Source organism: Malaclemys terrapin, chromosome 14 (assembly GCF_027887155.1).
Source record: "Malaclemys terrapin pileata isolate rMalTer1 chromosome 14, rMalTer1.hap1, whole genome shotgun sequence".
In the NCBI taxonomy this organism is placed as follows: Eukaryota; Metazoa; Chordata; order Testudines; family Emydidae; genus Malaclemys; species Malaclemys terrapin.
Window position 1 is genome coordinate 526,947 of NC_071518.1, and position 18,929 is coordinate 545,875.

The window sequence follows — 18,929 nt, forward strand, 5'->3', positions numbered from 1 at the left end:
CAACAAACACCCATAAAAAGTGGTGGAAACAATCCGGTAAAGGAACATGTGCAGAAAAGCAAAAGGAAGGCAGGGTTAAGTTCGTGGCATGTGGTGTCCAGTAGTTATGGTAATGATAAGGTTGAGGATGGGATATAGGGTATGTGCTGCTACGTGGCTTAACTGCTCATTTCCTTGTTTTTACAAATTTGTCAGGTATGTGCTATGGGCAACAACTCCTCCACAAAGATTTGTGTATTAATTATTTTTAATTTTTGTATCACAGCAGCTACTGGGGTCTCCAGCCAAGATCCGGTCTCACTATAAACCCTACATAACACTGAAAGACAGTTGACACATTGAGTAACTTACAGTCTAGATTAAAACAGGACAAAGCGGTGGGGTAGCAGAAAGAGGAAGGTGAGGAGACAAAGATAATAGTCAGAAAAATGCCAGGTTATGTAAACCAGCTGTATGCACAATTCCCAACTTAACTCCCAGTACCTGTTCCCCTAAAATTAGACTTCTTTGGGGATCCTAATGTAAGTGGAAGGGGGCTAGCTGGAGGCAAGGCATTTTCAGTGAAGGGTCTTCAGTTCAAAACTCCTTTGCTCACCCCACCACTTGGTACAACAGAGATATTCACATCTGAATTCAGAACAAGATGTAGGAAATCAATGTTCTCCTGTTGATGGGATCCCCTTTTGGGGGACAGGCAATGGCAGCAGTGAAGTCAGTCAGTGGGAACTGGGAGACTGAGATTTAATTTTTTATTTAGATTTCTCAGATACTCACCTGTGATTGTGCCTAGAGTATCTGAGAAATCTAAATAACAAAAATAAATCTTAATCTCCCAGCTCCCGTGACTGGCTTCCCCCCTTCCCCACCCTGAAAAAGGAGGCCTCATCAAAAAGAAAACACTGATTTTCTACACCTTGCTCTCCATTCAAACCTACTCGCCTTCAATAACATCCTTATGGAAGCCTCACAGTTTCCTGTCTGTTACTGTTCACAGCTCAGGGAGATTCCAAACCAGCTGAACACCACATCCCAGAAAGGTGCTGCCTTGCCCTTGCAGTCAACCAGTGCCCCATCACAACACCACACCCAACCAGGCCAAACTCTCAGAACAGAGTAGAGCTAGAGTCACACAACTTATCACCTATATTTATAAATACAATTGAGTCAGGGGACCAGTACAAGATGGCTGCAGCACTGCTCAGGGCTTTAGCCTAAGGTCCAGTCTACACTACATATTGCAGCTGTGTTATAACCAGATCCTCTGAATTCAGTCATATGTATGGTGTGGATGAGCCCCAAGTGATTTTGTGCTACCCTTAATTATTCAATCAGGGCTTGCTCTGCTGCAAGATGAGAAGGTAACTGCCCCCTCAGCATCTCTAGAAGCTGTTCCACCAGCTACAGAAAGCCCATTACAACCATATTAGCTTCCTTTTCTTTTAAGGAAAGTTTTAATGACAGGATGGTCCATTCTCTCAGCCACTAATCACACACCATCACCAAGTAAATGCCCAAGACACGGAAGTTTCACGCATTCGGTGGCTCTCTGCTTACGCACCAAGTTTCAAAAACTTTTTAGGGCCATAGCAGCCTGGAGCTTAGCAGCAAGCAAACACGTAAGGTGACTCAAACATGGCCAGGGCACTGCTAGTGGCATTAGGGATTTCTAGACTGAAGTTCCCCCTTTTCAAACTAAATGCCAGTGGAGAATTGAGGCGTCCAAAAAGTTATTATCAGGAGCCTAACTGTGGTTCTGAATCCCTACACACATTTGTTGATGGGGAAGGAGAGGGTAGTCTTACTTCTTGATGCAGTTGGTCATGAGAAGATGGACATCCTGTCTCTCATCCAGTAGCAGCATGGCACCTAAGTACCCAATGCGCTTGTCTGTGAATTTCTGAGAGGCAATAAGTTTGAGGCACTCCAACTGCAAAAAAAACATAGATAAATCAGTATAAATCATACTCCTGTGCTGGGAGCAATAATAGTTTGCACTTGTATAGTATCTTCCGTCCAAGTATATCCAAGTGCTTCACAAAGTTAGTATTATCTCCATTTTAAAGATTAGGGAGAAAAGCAACCCATGACCTGCCTAAAGTCTCAGCAAGTCAGAAGAGAGCCAGGAACAAAACTCAAGTCTCTTGATGTAGCTACCAGACCATGCTGCCTCTCAGGGCTATGAAACTCTCTTAAAGTGTACTGGAGATCCATGGGCATGAACTAAAACAGGGTGACACAGAAGTCATCAGTAAGTGAAAGACATCATCCATCATCATTCAAGGCATATTATAGGTCTGCACAAATTAGAAATCCATTTCAATACCAGTCTAATAGAGAAAATCCATCATGGATACAGAGAGAAAAGAAACTGACAAACCCAATCTCTTTATATAATTGTATATTGGATTCATACCCCAAAATTCCAGCACCCATGAAATATCACCTATTAATTAAAAATGCACTTACTAATTGAGTGTATGTAAGGCACTTGACCAAACAAAAAGAGCAGATCTTGGTAATATTGAAAACAAAAAACAGTGCCTTCAAACAGAGGTAGAATAAGGAAGTTTTTAAATGTTGGGGCAAATGTCACTCTGATAAGTGGAAGGATTTCATTAGGATGGACAACCCTTAAAACAGATGTAAGTGATATATCAAAAAAATAAAATAAAGCATAATACGAGTTGATACAGATTGCTTAACTTTATTAACTTCCAGGGAAGAAAAGAACTAAAGCTATCAGTATTAGAAAATTGTATACACGTGCTTGAAGTTTCAGCAATCAAGATTACTGCTGGAATGTATAACCTCATGACTGTGTTTTTTAAAAACAAACTGCATAAAGCTGTTATGGAAAATAGACTGTAAATATGAAACAGCAGCAAAAGAATGGAATAAAATAATAGAAAAGGTTGGTGAGGTAATATCTTTTATTGGACCAACTTCTGTTGGTGAAAGAGAGAAGCTTTCAAGCTACACAAGTCCAGAACGGAAGAACTGTGTGTAGCTTGGAAGCTTGTCTCTTTCACCAACAGAAGCTGGTCCAATAAAAGATACATCTCACCCACCTTGTCTTTCTAATATCCTGGGACCAACACAGCTATAACACCACTGCAAATGGAATCAGATAATGCAAATTATAAGTACTGGCTCTAACACTAATCAATTAGTGCAAGTTCAGTACTATATAACATACTATAAAGTATGTCTCTCCATCTCTATATAACAAAATATATATTACCCCGGATATCTATATGAAATGCAAAATAGCCAGGTTGGGAACTCTGGATGGTAAAAAAAATTGAAAACCATCCTGAAAGAAGAAAAAATATTAGAGATAGAACTCAACAGGACTTCAAGACACATACTGTACTGAGAAACTGCATGTTAAAAGGACTCAAACTGGGAGTAAAGAAGCTAGTTTTGCTCTTGCTCTTTATACCAAAAAAGGCAAACTTAAATTTGTGGACCCAGACGATTACTATTATAGCTCACTGGAAAAAACTATTAATACAATATCTTGTAGTGGAAGACAAACATTATGAAAACAGCGCAAGAGATTTTTTTTTTAATGGATAAAAGTAAAAGTATACATTGCACACAAAAACAATATAATAGAAATACTGAAGTCACAGAGATGCTTTGATATAGACATGGTAATCCTATAGTTATAGGATAGTCAAGAAGGATATACACAGAGGACACCTGAATTACATAACCACTCCTCCTCTAGCTCTCTCTTTCTTCTGCTGACACTGTGCGCTCCTGCCTCACTGGGGGAACATTTAGGTTCCCACAATGAAAATAAATATATATTTAACCATTTATATTAATCATATTACATTTGTGTTTAAATAATTGGGGGAGAGGAGAAATGGTAATGATATATGGCCAATATACAACACATTGATGAATATTGTTAATTCTGGAATAAGACATTATAATGGGCTGCATGGCGTGCCCTTGCGTATCCAACCCCTTGGCCCCGCTCCTCACAGACTCAGGGACACTCCACGCTGGTGCAACACCCAGGCCCTTTATTTGTGTCTGTTTTCCACCACCAGTGTCCTACTATATACAGGCTATTTACAGTGCCTTGGCCTAACAGGCATGGTCACCAACAGAGTAGCAGGCTCCTAATCTCCCTGAGCCTCCCGACTCTCGTGGTCTCCGCCCCGCCTTCTACTCACTTCCTCCAAGCCTTACAGCTCCTACCTAATGAGGCTGGCAGGTGCAGTCAGTGATTAGGCAAACCTAGGCTATTTACCCAGCCCCTATTTAAAATCACAACCCAATCAAAATGTGTAGCCTTACTGTGGCAATTTGGGTGATGTGCTGCACCTTTGAGGTACCTACCCTAGAGCAGCGTTTCTCAACCTTTTTGATACTAGGCACTGGCTTTCTGCCTTTCTAAACTGTGTCAGGGAGATCTCAGGGACTGGTGTCAGTCCATGGACCAGTCATTGAGAAACACTGCCCTAGAGAACATTTCAACATATACTAACCCATATCCTAAAACAAGCTAAATTAGAGATTAACTGGTCTGACAATTTAGAAGAGAGATTGGTAATTCACTGAATACGAAGCTTGCAAAAGGAGGTTTGATGGCTGGCATGTTTCTACATCACAGCGCACACAGGCCCCATCTACACTAAGAAACTGAGCCAGATTTTGAAACGGCTTTTAAATACAGTATCTCCTCACTTAACGTTGTAGTTATGTTCCAGACAATCAACAAGCAGGAACTGGTCTTGTGGTTCCCAGACCAGGTATATAAACCTCACAGGAGGAAAAGCAACTCAGGCCTGGTCTACACTACCAAATTAGGTTGATGTAAGGCAGCTTATGTCGACCTAATTCTGTAAAATGTAGCTCCCACTGATGTAAGTCACCCACTACATCGACACAATAATGCCACCTCCACAAGAGGCGTAGCACTTTGGTCGATGTAGTAGGGCGACGCGTTACATACATCGCCTGTTTGTCATCCCTGCACAGAGCTAACAGCTGGAGCCCCACTGCCAGTGTCCCACAATGCCCCACACAGTTAAATCAGTGGAAGCGCTCCGGATGAGGACATACACTGCCAACAGAAGCAGCACAGTGTGGATGTGAAACGCCACTTTAATCACTGTGGTGGCTGTACGTTGACTTAATTTTGTAGTGTAGACATGTCCTTAGTCTGCTCAATGTCACTCCAGGGCTTGGAACTCGCTCCTGCCTGACAGTGGCAAGACTCCTCAAGCCTTAGCCTGCTCTAGCCTTGCTCTTATTCTCTCTCTGTACCTACTCCTGCTCCAGCCCTGCTCTTGCTGCTGCCCTGGACTCCTGATTCCAGCTCCAACCACTAGGCCTGACCATCCCCATTCCAGTTTCTGACAATTTGAGCAGACCCAGTTGGGCTCAGTGGCCAAGATGGATCTCCTATGCCAGTAGGTACCCCATACAATTAAAATGAAGTCTCCAGGCAATCCTGCCACTGATATGGCAGAACTAGTTCAAGGTCTCCAGAACCAAGTGGCCTAGCTACAACGCAAAAATGCCTTCTTATGTTCGCAGGTCCCAGGTCCCCTCGTGCCATCAGGCACAACAGCCCAAAGTCCAGGCCCAAAGATCCCACTATCAGAGAAATTTGACGGGAACCCATCAGACATTTTGGGGGTTCCTCAGTCAATGTCATCTGCTGTTCTGTTGGGCCCACCCATGTACCCAAACAACCAGACCAAGGTAGGGATCATCACCAGCCTATTGACAGGCAAAGCACTGGATTGGGCAAGGAGACCCGATTCTCAATGACTTTGATGAATTCGTTTGTGTCTTTTCATTCATGTTTGATGACCCACACTGTGCCTGCTCTACCAAAGTTACCCTGCAGTCACTCAAACAAGGCCCCCGTCCTGTTGCAACCTATGCCACCCACTTCCGTCATCTGGTCTCGGACATGGCCTGGAATGAATCAGCACAGATTTATCATTTCTATCTAGGCCTGACCGATGAGATTAAAGACAAACTGGCCCGGGTTGATACCTCCACAGCACTGCTGCCCTACATGAAGCTATGTATCCAAATTGACAACCGTTTGAGTGATGCCAGGAAAGAAGGAAGGTACACACTCGGTCCCTGCCTAGTCTTGTCCCATTCCTGCCACACACACACAGGCAATTGCTGAACCCGAACCCACGCAGGTAGACCTGACAAGACGGCGCCTCTCAGATCGAGAGAAGGAATATCGTCATCTGAATTACCTCTGCCTGTACTGTGGGGAACGAGGCCACTTTGCCACCAAGTGTCCCCTCAAGTCCTGTCTCAGGGCTGGTCTGGGAAAATGGGCAGGTTCAGTCTCCTTAGAGGGAACGCAACCAGACAGAATGACAGGATTGGATTCCCCAAACAGAACTCCTTTGCTACCTGTGTGTATCCTAACAGCCAAGGACAATGGCCAATCCCACCTTCAAAAGATGGCACCCTGTACCTCTGCGTAGACTATTGAGTGCTCACCAGTATCACCATCAAAAATAAATATCCTTTCCCATTGATCAATGAACCACTATAGAGTCAGCCCAGCTAAAATTTTCATTAAACTCGACCTACGTGGCACCTATAATCTAGTCCACATCCGAGAGAGCGATGAATGGAAAACAGCTTTTCATACCTGGTATTGACATTTTGAATACCCTGTCATGCCTTTTGGTCTCTCCAATACCCCTGCCACATTCCAGCACGTGGTCAATTACATCTTCAGAGATGTTCTGAACCAGTTTATCATAATTTATCTAGACATCCTTTTTTTTTTTTTTTTTTTTTTTTTTAAGAGAACCCAACAGTTACTACGTGAACTTCTCCAAGCACACGGTCTGTATGGGAAACCTGAAAAATGTGAATTTGATTGCACCTCTATGAACTTCTTGGGTTATACTTAGGGCTGTCAATTAAAAAAATTAATCGCAATTAATCACACTGTTAAACAATAATAGAATACCATTTATTTAAATATTTTTGGATGTTTTCTACATTTTCAAATATACTGATTTCAATTACAACAAAGTGCACAGTGCTCACTTCAAATATTTGCACTCAAAAATAAATATACACTGTAAAAAAAAACAAGAAATAGTATTTTTTAATTCACCTAATACAAGTACTGTAGTGCAACCTTTTTATCATGAAAGTTGAACTTACAAATGTAGAATTATGTACCAAAACTGCATTCAAAAATAAAACAATGTAAAATTTCAGAGCCTGCAAGTCCACTCAGTCCTACTTCTTGTTCAGCCAATCGCTCAAACAAGTTGGTTTACGTTTGCAGGAGATAATCCTGCCCACTTCTTGTTTACACTGTCACCTGCTTTCTCATGGCACTGCTGTAGCCGACATCGCAAGAAATTTATGTGCCAGATGCGCTAAAGATTCATATGTCCCTTCATGCTTCAACCACCATTCCAGGGGACATGTGTCCATGCTGATGATGGGTTCTGCTCAATAACAATCCAAAGCAGTGCGGACCGACACATGTTCATTTTCATTATCTGAGTCACCACCAGCAGAAGGTTGATTTTTTTTTTTTTTTGGTGGCTCGGGTTCTGTAGTTTCTCCATTGGAGTGTTGCTTTTTTAAAACTTCTGAAAGCATGCTGCATACCTCGTCCCTTTCACATTTTGGAAGGCACTTCAGATTCTTAAACCTTGGGTCGAGTGCTGTAGCTATCTTTAGAAATCTCACATTGGTACCTCCTTTGCATTTTGTCAAATCTGCAGTGAAAGTGTTCTTAAAATGAACAACATGTGCTGGGTCATCAACCGAGACTATAACATGAAGTATATGGCAGAATGCTGGTAAAACAGAGCAGAGGATATACAATCTTCCCGAAGGAGTTCAGTCACAAATTTAATTAATGCATTTTTTTTTTAAACAAGCGCCATCAGCTTTGAAGCATGTCCTCTAGAATGGTAGCCCAAGCATGAAGGGGCATACAAATGTTTAGCATATCTGGCATGTAAATATCTTGCAATGCTGGCTACATAAGTGTCATGCAAATGCCTATTCTCACTTTCTGGTGACTTTGTAAATAAAAAGAGGGCAGTATTAGGGCCTATAAATGTAAACAAACTTGTTTGTCTTAGCAATTGGCTGAACAAGAAGTAGCACTGAGTGGACTGTTTTGTTTTTGAGCACAGTTATGTAACAAAACAAAAATCTACATGTGTAAGTTGCACTTTCAGGACAAAGACTGCACTACAATACTTGTATGAGGTGAATTGAAAAATACTATTTATTTTGTTTATCATTTTTACAGTGCAAATATTTGTAATAAAAAATAATATACAATTACAACACAGAATACAATATATATGAAAAAGTAGAAAAACATCCAAAATATTTAATAAATTTCAATTGGTATTCTGTTTAAGTGTCATTAAAACTGCAATTAATCGCGATTAATTTTCTTTAGTTAAATCACATGAATTAACTGCGATTCATCGACAGCCCTAGGTATACCATCTCTCGTTTCCTCTATGCTAATTAGCAGAGCTGCGCACATCCAGCAGCGTGTTCAGGTGCCCCTTGCCACCCGCTTTGCAGCCACATTGCTCCAGAGCCCCTCCTGCTAGCTGTGCAGAGCGGAGGGGAGAGGAGAGGTGCTGATATCACCCCTTTCCCCTGCCCCTGAAACCCAATCTCCGCAGAGCAGGGGAGAGGGGATAGGGCTCAGGACTGGGAGCAGGAGAGAGCCGCTGTGGTCTGAGATCTGAATGAACCTTCCGGGTAGTAAGTGAGGGCCTTAGAGACAGCGCATGGTCTCAGAGACTTCCCTCATCTCCCCAGAGCAAGGGCGGGGGGACAGGGCTCAGGAGCAGGAGAACTTTCAGTGAGTGCCTCAAAGAGGTAGTGCACGGCATCTCTCAGAAACTTCCCAGCAGCCAGCACAGTGTGTGTGTGTGTGTGTGTGTGTGTGTGTGTGTGTCACACACACACACACACAGTCTTTTACACTCACCTCCCAAGACATACGTGTGTTATTGTTATTTCTTGGTACTTCCTGCAATGCACATATATTCTCTGTCATTTTATTCTTTCCAAGTGTGTTATTTTAGGTTTTTGATTGGTCAATGCATTTCATCATTTTTATTTCTGTCTTACACTAAAATTTAATTCTTTGACTAGTGAGTTTTAAAATGCCTAACCTCTCCTGGCTGGAATAATTATCCCCTATGGTAACTTTTTGAAAACATATATTATGTCTTGTTTTTTTGTTTCTACTCGTGGATCACACCTGCACATTACCTCAGTGCACGTAACTAAATGTATTCCGCACATGGATGGAAAAAATTAGAGGGAACATTGCATCTCTCCCAGCAGAATAAGTTTGGATGTCAAAAAGATCTCTGCAGTTTTGAGTTGGACAATCCCCAAGAACATCTGCGATGTTCAGTGCTTCTTAGTGCTTGCCAGCTTCTCTAGATGATTCATCCAAGTTATCTCACAATTGATATTTCCACCTACTCAGCTGTTATGGAAGAAATCTGCTTTCAGCTGGACTCTAGAAGCCCAAATGGGTTTTGATCAGGTGAAGAAAGCGTTTACTTCTGCCCCCATCCTAATATACCTGGATCCATCTAAACCCTTTGTCATTGAAACAGATGCCTCCAGTTACATGATTGGAGCTGTATTATCTCAGCATCATGGACCCTTGAATTACTCCTCCATTGTTCCTTGTATTCTAGGAAGCTGACACCCAAGGAACAAAATTATGAAATCTACAATAAGGAGTTATTAGCCATCAAGACTGCATTTCAGGAGTCATGCCACCACCTAGAATGTGCACGCTTTCCAGTCCAGGTGTCCACAGACAAAACCTGGAACATTTCCAAAAGCTCACAACCCTCAACCAATGTCAGATACATTGGTCCCTCTTCTTCTCTAGATTTAACTTCACTCTGGCCTACCAACCCAGTACCCAAAATGGCAAACCTGATGCATTATCTCACAAGGGCGAAAACCTAGATAAGAGAGATAACCGTCCCAAATCTGCCACTGTATTGAAGCCCTGCCATTTTATAAATGTGTTGGACATACCAATCTTTTGGCTCTTGTGAAGTCCACATTGCCCAATGATCCGCTTGCAGTGACATGGACATCAGCCAATTCTGACCCAAATTTCTTGATCAAAAACGAAGAACTCTGGTTGAAGGATTGCCCTTATGTCACCAACAGACGACCCCATCTAGCTGTACTCCAGCTAGGCCACTATTCCCCTCTGGCAAGTCACTTCGGGTACTGGAAGACAGCAAAGCTGATCTCCTGCTACTTTTGGCCAAAACTATTCTCCTCCATCAAATCTTACACAGCTTCCTGGGAGGTGTGTTGCCAGATGAAGATCCCCCATGCCAAACCTCCTGATCCCACTTCCAACCCCATCCCAACCCTGGGCCTCTATCTTGATGGACTTCATCACTGACCTCCCCACTTCGCAGGCCTGCACAGCTATACGGATAGTCATCGACCTCCTCACTAAAATGGCGCACTTTGTGCCTTGTCAGAAGATCCCCACTGCAAAAGCGACACTCACTTATTTTTTGACCACATCTTCAAGTTCCACAAGCTACCAACTGACATTACATACAAATGTTGGCCACAGTTTATCTCCCAGTTTTGGAGAGAATTGTTCAAACACCTGAAAATTACCCCATGCATTTCCTCTGCCTACTACCTCCAGACAAATGGAGGAACAGAACAGGTAAGCCAAATTCTAGAACAATATCTTTGCTGCTTCATTAACTACCATCAAGATTGCTGGGTCCAGTGCCTGACGTTCGCCAAGTTCGCTTACAATAATTCTGATCACAAATCAACCCTCCAAAACCTCTTCTATTCCAATTATGGCTTCCGCCCCCATTTCATCCATCTTTACCACCAGCCTTCTGTGTCCCTGCAGCCTCCAATTTGGTTCAACACCTCCACTGCATTCAAGAAGAATTAAAATCACACTTATACTTGGCTAAGGAGAACTACAAAAATATGCTGACTTTCATTGACGGGACCATACTCCCATGGCAGTCGGAGACACAGTATGGCTCTCAACTCAACAGTTGGACATCTTCCGACCCTCAAGGAAATTAGACCACCATTACGTTGGCCCATTCCAGATCATTCAACAGATTAACCCCGAGGCCTTCAAGCTCCAGCTACCCCGTAACATGACGATACATCCAGTATTTCATGTTTCCTTGTTAAAGAAATATTTGGACAACTCCTTTCCTAGTTGTACAAAAACATGTCCATGCCCCATCTTGGTTCAGGGGCAGGAAGAATATGTGGTAAGACAGATCTTGGACTCTGGGCTCCTCAGAAGACGACTGATGTACCTCGTGGACTGGGAAGGGTATGGACCAGCTGACTGTTCGGGAAGCTGCCAGTAACATACACGCACCCATCCTCCTTCATGAATTCCATCGATTGCAACCCAGCAAGCTGGGTCGAACGACATTGGGGAAGTGCATCAAGGAGGGGTTAATGTAAGGTGATGAGTCACTCCTGTGCTAGGCTCCAGCCAATTCACAAGCCAGAAACTGGTCTGTGTCTCCAGATTATGTACATAAAGCTCCCAGGAGGAACAGCAATTCAGTCTGCTCATCTTCACTTCAAGGCTTGGAACTTGCTTCTGCCTAAGAGTAGCATCAGGCTCCTCAAGCCTTAGCCTGCTCCAACCTTGCCCTTGCTCCAGCCCTGCTTCAACTCCACCCTGGACTCCAAATTCCAGCTCCAACCACTAGGCCTGACTGCTCCAGCCCCAACCACTAGGCCTGACAACCCCCACCACAGTTTCTGACCATGGCAACCTGGATGTGTGGAAGAAGACAAATATGACAACATGCTCTTGAACAGGGGTTACAGGAGGGAAAGTGGAATTTACAATGATTGAGAAGGTAAAAGTTTGAGGGCAGAAATTAGCTCAATTTGCATCACTGAGATGGGGCTGATGGAAAATCCAGGATGAGAAAACAGTCCAGAGATGCAAGACTGAACAGAGAGGAGAGAAGTGGGAGCCACTAGCAAAAGTTAAAAAAAGTAACTGAACATGTGAGTTTGGACGAGGCCATCCAGAAATAAGTTGCAGGGCACTGGATCTCCAGTTCTCTCATTCTGCTGATCCTTTACAAGAGAACGATTCCTCCATGGACTCTTCTCTCCCAACTTCCCAATCTGCAAAGTTCTCAAAATGTTTTCTTGTGCAACCCCCCAGGAAAAACGCTGCAGAGTTCCAAGAGACGTGAATCACAGTTTGAGAACCAACAATAAGAACATAAGAATGGCCCTACTGGGTCAGACCAAAGGTCCATCCAGGACAGTATCCTGTCCTCCGACAGTGGCCACTGCCAGGTGCCCCAGAGGGAATGAACAGAACAGGTAATCATCAAGTGATCCATCCCCTGTTGCTCATTCCCAGCTTCTGGCAAACAGAGGCTAGGGACACCATTCCTGCCCATTCTGGCTAACAGCCATTGATGGACCTATCCTCCATGAATTTATCTAGTTCTTTTTTGAACCCTGTTATGGTCTTGGGCTTCACAACATCCTCTGGCAAGGAGTTCCACAGGTTGACTGTGCGTTGTGTGAAGAAATACTTCCTTTTATTTGTTTTAAACCTGCTACCTATTAATTTCATTTGGTAACCCCTAGTTCTTGTGTTATGAGAAGTAGTAAACAACACTTCCTTATCTACTTTCTCTACACCAGACATGATTTTATAGGCCTCAATCATATCTCCCCTTAGCTGTCTCTTTTCCAAGCTGAAAAGTCCCAGTCTTATTAATCTCTCCTCATACGGAAGCCGTTCCATACCCCTAATCATTTTTGTTGCCCTTTTCTGAACCTTTTCCAATTCCAATATATCTTTTTTGAGATGGGGCGACCACATCTGCACGCAGTATTCAAGATGTGGACGTACCATGGATTTATATAGAGGCAACATGATATTTTCTGTCCTATTATCTATCTCTTTCTTAATTATTCCCAGCATTTTGTTTGCTTTTTTGACTGCCGCTGCACATTGAGTGGATGTTTTCAGAGAACTATCCACAATGACTCCAAGATCTTTTTCTTGAGTGGCAACAGCCAATTTAGACTCCATCATTTTATATGTATAGTTGGGATTATGCTTTCCAATGTGCATTACTTTCCATTTATCAACATTAAATTTCATCTGACATTTTGTTGCCCAGTCACCCAGTTTTGAGAGATCCTTTTGTAGCTCTTCGCAGTCTGCCTGGAACTTAACTATCTTTAGTAATTTTGTACCATCCGCAAATTATGTCACCTCACTATTTACCCCTTTTTCTAGATCATTTATGAATATGTTGAATAGAACTGGTCCCAGATCAGACCCTGGGGGACACCACTATTTACCTCTCTCAATTCTGAAAACTGACCAGTTATACCTGCCCTTTGTTTCCTATCTTTTAACCAGTTACCAATCCATGAGAGGACCTTCCCTCTTAACCCATGTCAGCTTACTTTGCGTAAGAGCCTTTGGTGAGGGACCTTGTCAAAGACTTTCTGAACATCTAAATACACCATGTCGATTGGATCCCCTTGGTCCACATGCTTGTTAACCCCCTCAAAGAATTCTAGTAGATTGGGGAGGCACGATTTCCCTTTACTAAAACCATGTTGACTCTTCCTTAATAAATTATGTTCCTCAATATGTCTAACAATATTGTTCTTTATTATAGTTTCAACCAATTTGCCTCGTACTGAAGTCAGGCTTACAGGCCTGTAATTGCCGGGATCACCTCTGGAGCCCTTTTTAAAAATTGGCTTCACATTAGCTATCCTCTAGTCATCTGGTACAGAAGCGGATTTAAATGATAGGTTACAGACTACAGTTGTTAATTCTGCAATTTCACATTTGAGTTCCTTCAGAACTCTTGGGTGAATACCATCTTGTCCTGATAACTTATTGCTGTTTAATTTATCAATTTGTTCCAAAACCTCCTCTAATGACACCTCAATCTGGGACAGTTCCTCAGCTCTGTCACCTAAAAAGAATGGATCCGATTTGGGAATCTCTCTCAGATCCTCAGCCGTGAAGACCGATGCAAAGAATTCATTTAGTTTCTCTGCAATGGCCTTATTATCCCTGAGTGTTCCTTTAGCACCTCAATCATCCAGTGGCCCCACTGGTTGTTTAGCAGGCTTCCTGCTTCTCATGTACTAAAAAAAAAAAAAAAAATACTATTACTTTTTGAGTATTTGGCTAACTGTTCCTCAAATTCTTTTTTGGCCTTCCTAATTGTATTTTTACACTTCAGTTGCCAGTGTTTATGCTCCTTTCTATTTTCCTCACTAGGATTTAACTTCCACTTTTTAAAGGATGCCTTTTCGCCTCTCGCTGCTTCTTTTACTTTGTTGTTTAGCCACGATGGCTTTTTTTCGGTTCTCTTACTATGTTTTTTAATTTGGGGTATACATTTAAGTTGGGCCTCTATTATGGCGTCTTTAAAAAGTTTCCATGCAGCTTGCAGAGATTTCACTTTTGGCACTATACCCTTTAATTTCTGTTGAACTAACCTTTTCATTTTTGTGTAGTTCCCCTTTCTGAAATTAAATGCTAGTGTTGGGCCGCTGTGATTTTTTTCCTGCTACAGGGATATTACATTTAATTATATTATGTAGAGAGATGGGGGGGACCTCAAAGTAGGAGCGGGTGGGAGGGGGATGGGACAGCTCAAATCTTCCCTCTTTGGGAACCAGCTCTAAAGGAACAATGAAGTAATCATAAAAGAGCACTCTGGGATTCATCTCCAGACGTGTGTATGTGAAATATCGGATTGCTAAAATTCACCCTGAGAAACAGCTGGTGAGCTCCAGTGTCATGTAAACACAAACTGGCAAAGCTCTATTCAGTAACATAACCAGACTGAAGCTCTCACCAGATCTAGTGAATGGAAGAAACCTTGATACCAGCATATCCATTTCATTTAGAGGAAAGACAATACAGATTCTGCTTTCCTTTTCTAATTGATATGACAGCAAAGCAAGACATGTAGGTAGGCTTGGAAGGAAGCAGTTCTGCCCTTCACCTTCTCTGTCACCTTTTCCATGTTAGTCCCTCTTTTTTGGCTACTCCCTCAAACTCCAAGTCCCCCAAACCTCAAGCTGATGCCAGGAATGTGATCACTGCTGGGGACTGAGCAAGAGGGGAACTGCAGTCCAAGTTAAACGCAGGCCTTCACAAGGCCGTTCATTTTCTCCTTGTTTGACTTTTCTCTCTGCATGCTAATAACTTCCTATTCTGGGATACTAAAGTCTTGAACTCCTATCAACGAGAAGATTTCACTGCCGGGCTGTCATAACTATAAAGGGAAGGGTAACAGCTCTCCTGTGTACAGTACTATAAAATCCCTCCTGGCCAGAGACTCCAAAAAGAAGCTCAGGTAACCTGGCTGACACCTGACCCAAAGGACCAATAAGGGGACAAGATACTTTCAAATCTTGGAGGGGGGGGGGGGGGGGGAGAGGCTTTTGTTTGTGTTCTTTTTTTGGGGGGTTGTTCGCTCTTGGGACTAAGAGGGACCAGACAGCAATCCAGGCTCTCCGCATCTTTCTGAACATGTCTCTCATATTTCAAACTTGTAAGTAAACAGCCAGGCAAGGCGTGTTAGTTTACCTTTGTTTTCTCAACTTGTAAATGTATCTTTTACTAGGGTGTTTACCTCTGTTTGCTGTAACTTTGAACCTAAGGCTAGAGGGGGGTCCTCTGGGCTCTTTAAGTTTGATTACCCTGTAAAGTTATTTTCCATCCTGATTTTACAGAGATGATTTTTACCTTTTCTTTAATTAAAAGCCTTCTTTTTAAGCATCTGATTGATTTTCCTTGTTTTTAGATCCAAGGGGGTTGGATCTGTATTCACCAGGGAATTGGTGAACAGTCTCTCAAGGCTACCCAGGGAAGGGAATTAGCATCGAGAGTGGTGGCAGCGGACCAGATCTAAGCTGGTAGTTAAGCTTAGAAGTTTCATGCAGGCCCCCACATTTGTACCCTAAAGTTCAAAGTGGGGAAGCAGCCTTGACACGGGCAGAGCATTTCTTAAGCAGTTCCCTGATCCTGACACAAAGCAGGAGCACTCTTCACTTGCCATCTGCAGGCCAGAGTGGAGAACACCTCCTTCATAGAGCTAGCACTTTGCCATGTACTCCCAGTTCTCTAAAGAGCAGAGTGGTCAAAGCTTTGCCCATTACTGACCCTGAGAGCCTCCTGTGGCAATCTCCCCTCCCAGCTTACTGGCCCCACCCTTTTCCTGTGGCAACCACATCAGAATAGCCACCCTGGCTCAGACCCAAGATTCTTTAGTCCATTACCCTCGTCAGATCGTGCCAGAACCACATGCTTCAGAGGAAGGTGGAAGAACTCCATAGTAGGCAATAACCTTCCCCCCATAGGCACCCACTGGTAGCCCCCCACGATCAGCACTTCCCACCCGCCAGTGGCCCTGCCGATTAGCATCTCCCCCTCCCTCCCAGCACATCCCACCTGCAGCGTACCAGCTGTGGCATTCAGGAGGCACTGAGGAGAGGGAGAGGAGTGAGGGCAGGGCATGTTTGGGGGAGGGAGGGGAATGGGGCAGGAAGAAGTAGGCCCAAGGTGGAGCCTTGGGGAAAGGGGTGGAGTGGGGGCGGGGTCTGGGGCAGAGCGGGAGGTCGAGCACTCCCCCTCCCCCAGCAAGTAGAAAGTCGGTGCCTTTGCTTCCTCCTACATAGATCCTATCCTGGTTTCTTATAGTTAGAAATTGGCTTAAGCCCTGAACCACAAGGTTAATAGGTTTTAACATCAGAATGGACCATAAGATCATTTAGTCTGACTTCCTGCATATTACAGGCCAGAGAATTTCACCTAGTTACTGCTGCATTGAGCCCAATAAAGTTTAATATCCCTTTCAAAATTTCTCATTAATTATACTCTGGATATTCTTGATATCTATACAGATATCCAACCCCTTTTTGAATCTTGTTACGTTCTCAGCTTGAATGACTTCCTGTGGCAATCAATTTCACAGTTTAACCAAAGTGCTTGGTTACATGCAGTAACAATATTAGGAGGGTATGAATGGGACAAGATGTAAATAAACTTGTTCTGATACAATGGCTACAACTGCTTGATTCATTTCCTCTCCCAGGACAGAGGGATGTATTACCCACTACAGGATGGATAATTTTATGTTTTCTAGAACAGTCTGACCTCACTCCTGCAGCCTCCAACTTGTCTAACAACATCAGGGCATTTTGGAATTTGGTTCTGCTTGAATGCATTTACTGTACCAGCCACATGGTGGTGTTTGCAAGTTTGATCCAGGATGAATTTACACCAGAGACACAAAGCAGCCTCAAGGGTTCCACCAACGTGCCTGGGTTTTTGAGATGTAATTCTGTCAGGAAAGCCTCTGCAAGCATTAGAAGCCTAGGCTGAACTAGGATCAACAGGAAGCTTTATGACATGAAGATGATTTTGTCACAATGATTAAGCAACAACTCCAGCCAGAAGTGTTCTGTAGAACAAGAACTTCCCCCTTCCATTCTCTCTCATACACACCACACCCCATAATTAAGCAGCGGAACTCACTGCTACAAGACAGAAGCCAAGACTTTAGGATAATTAAAAAATGAATTAGACATGTATATGGTTAATAAAATATTCTCTCAGTCACATTAGCTAGAATACAAGCGTAACTGTATTTCTGTTTCAGAACACAAACCACACACTACCCGCCTGGGGTTATGATGAAACTTCTTATATAAGCAGATGAGTGCCTATTTGTTGATTATGGGGTTTCATATCCCTTCCACTGGCACTTGCCACCATCAGAGAAAATATTGGGCTAGATGGACTACTGGTCTGATCCAGTCTGGAAATTCCTACGTTTCCTTTCCATGGAACACAGTTTGAGAACCACTATTGCACAGCAATCACCATACCCAATTACCAGACAGTACCGCAGGCTGGACATTTTCATGGAATTCAGGACATTTTTATACAAGCCTTGACTAAGGGTGGACAGATTACAATTAGAATGTAGACCACTAACATGGGCAGAACAAACTTGCCCAGATTCAGAAGCAAACAAACCAAGACAGACACCAAAAGCTAATAAATCATCCTTAACAGAGGACAACAGGAATTGGAGCTAAGTTCCAGCCAACCCTACCTGTCCAAAATGCGCAGGATAGCCCAACATGTGCATGTACAGTAGTTTTGCCACATTCCGGCAGCGGTATGTATTATCTTCTTCTCTGAAGGATGACCGAATGGCAGCACATTCTTTCTGAATCATTTCACGCTCTTCTGCTTGGGTTCGTGCTGTCCGGATGGTCCGGATCAGCTCCCGTAGTCTGATGGGGGCTGGCATCCTCTGGGAGAGGGGAGAAAAAGAAATGCATGTGTAAAACCTCCACAACAAAAGGAAACTTCACAGCCTTCTCAGCTTTCAATATGGAAGAGCGTTTTCCTCCTTGCCCTATGGCTATGGATTATGGAGGATCCGGCTCCTAGTTGGAGGCGCACAAGCTCTTGCCCGCAGGCACCGCCCCCCCAGCGGAGTCAGTGCACAGGGAGCATAAGTGCAGTGCGCGGAGCCCTGTGGCCCCCCTGCCTAGGAGCCGGACCTGCTGCTGGCTGCTTCCGGGGCTCAGCACGGTGTCGGAACAGGTAGGGACTAGCCTGCCTTAGCCAGGCAGCACCGCCGACAGGACTTTTAACGGCCAGGTCAGTGGTGCTGACCAGAGCCGCCGCGACCCAGTCCCTTCCATTCCATGACCCAGTTCTGTGTTGAGACCCACAATTTGAAAATCACTGCTCCAAGGACCACACGCACTGAGCAGCCAAAGCTCCCAATTAATTCAGTTGCAGTTCTGAGTACTCAGAACATCAGAGCCCA

The 18,929-nt window shown here is 43.5% G+C and overlaps 1 protein-coding gene across 2 annotated transcripts in view; it reads right to left on the minus strand.

Annotated features, from left to right (window-relative positions):
• Positions 1-18,929, minus strand: part of AP1G1 (adaptor related protein complex 1 subunit gamma 1) — a 95,591-nt gene that overhangs the window by 56,468 nt on the left and 20,194 nt on the right. For both annotated transcript variants that reach the window (XM_054049225.1, XM_054049226.1), the window contains exons 2-3: positions 18,201-18,404; positions 1,803-1,927 (exon numbers count right to left, since the gene is read on the minus strand). In XM_054049225.1, coding sequence (XP_053905200.1) covers positions 1,803-1,927; positions 18,201-18,401 — 326 coding nt within the window. In that variant the 5' untranslated portion in view covers positions 18,402-18,404. The remainder of the gene's footprint in view (positions 1-1,802; positions 1,928-18,200; positions 18,405-18,929) is intronic.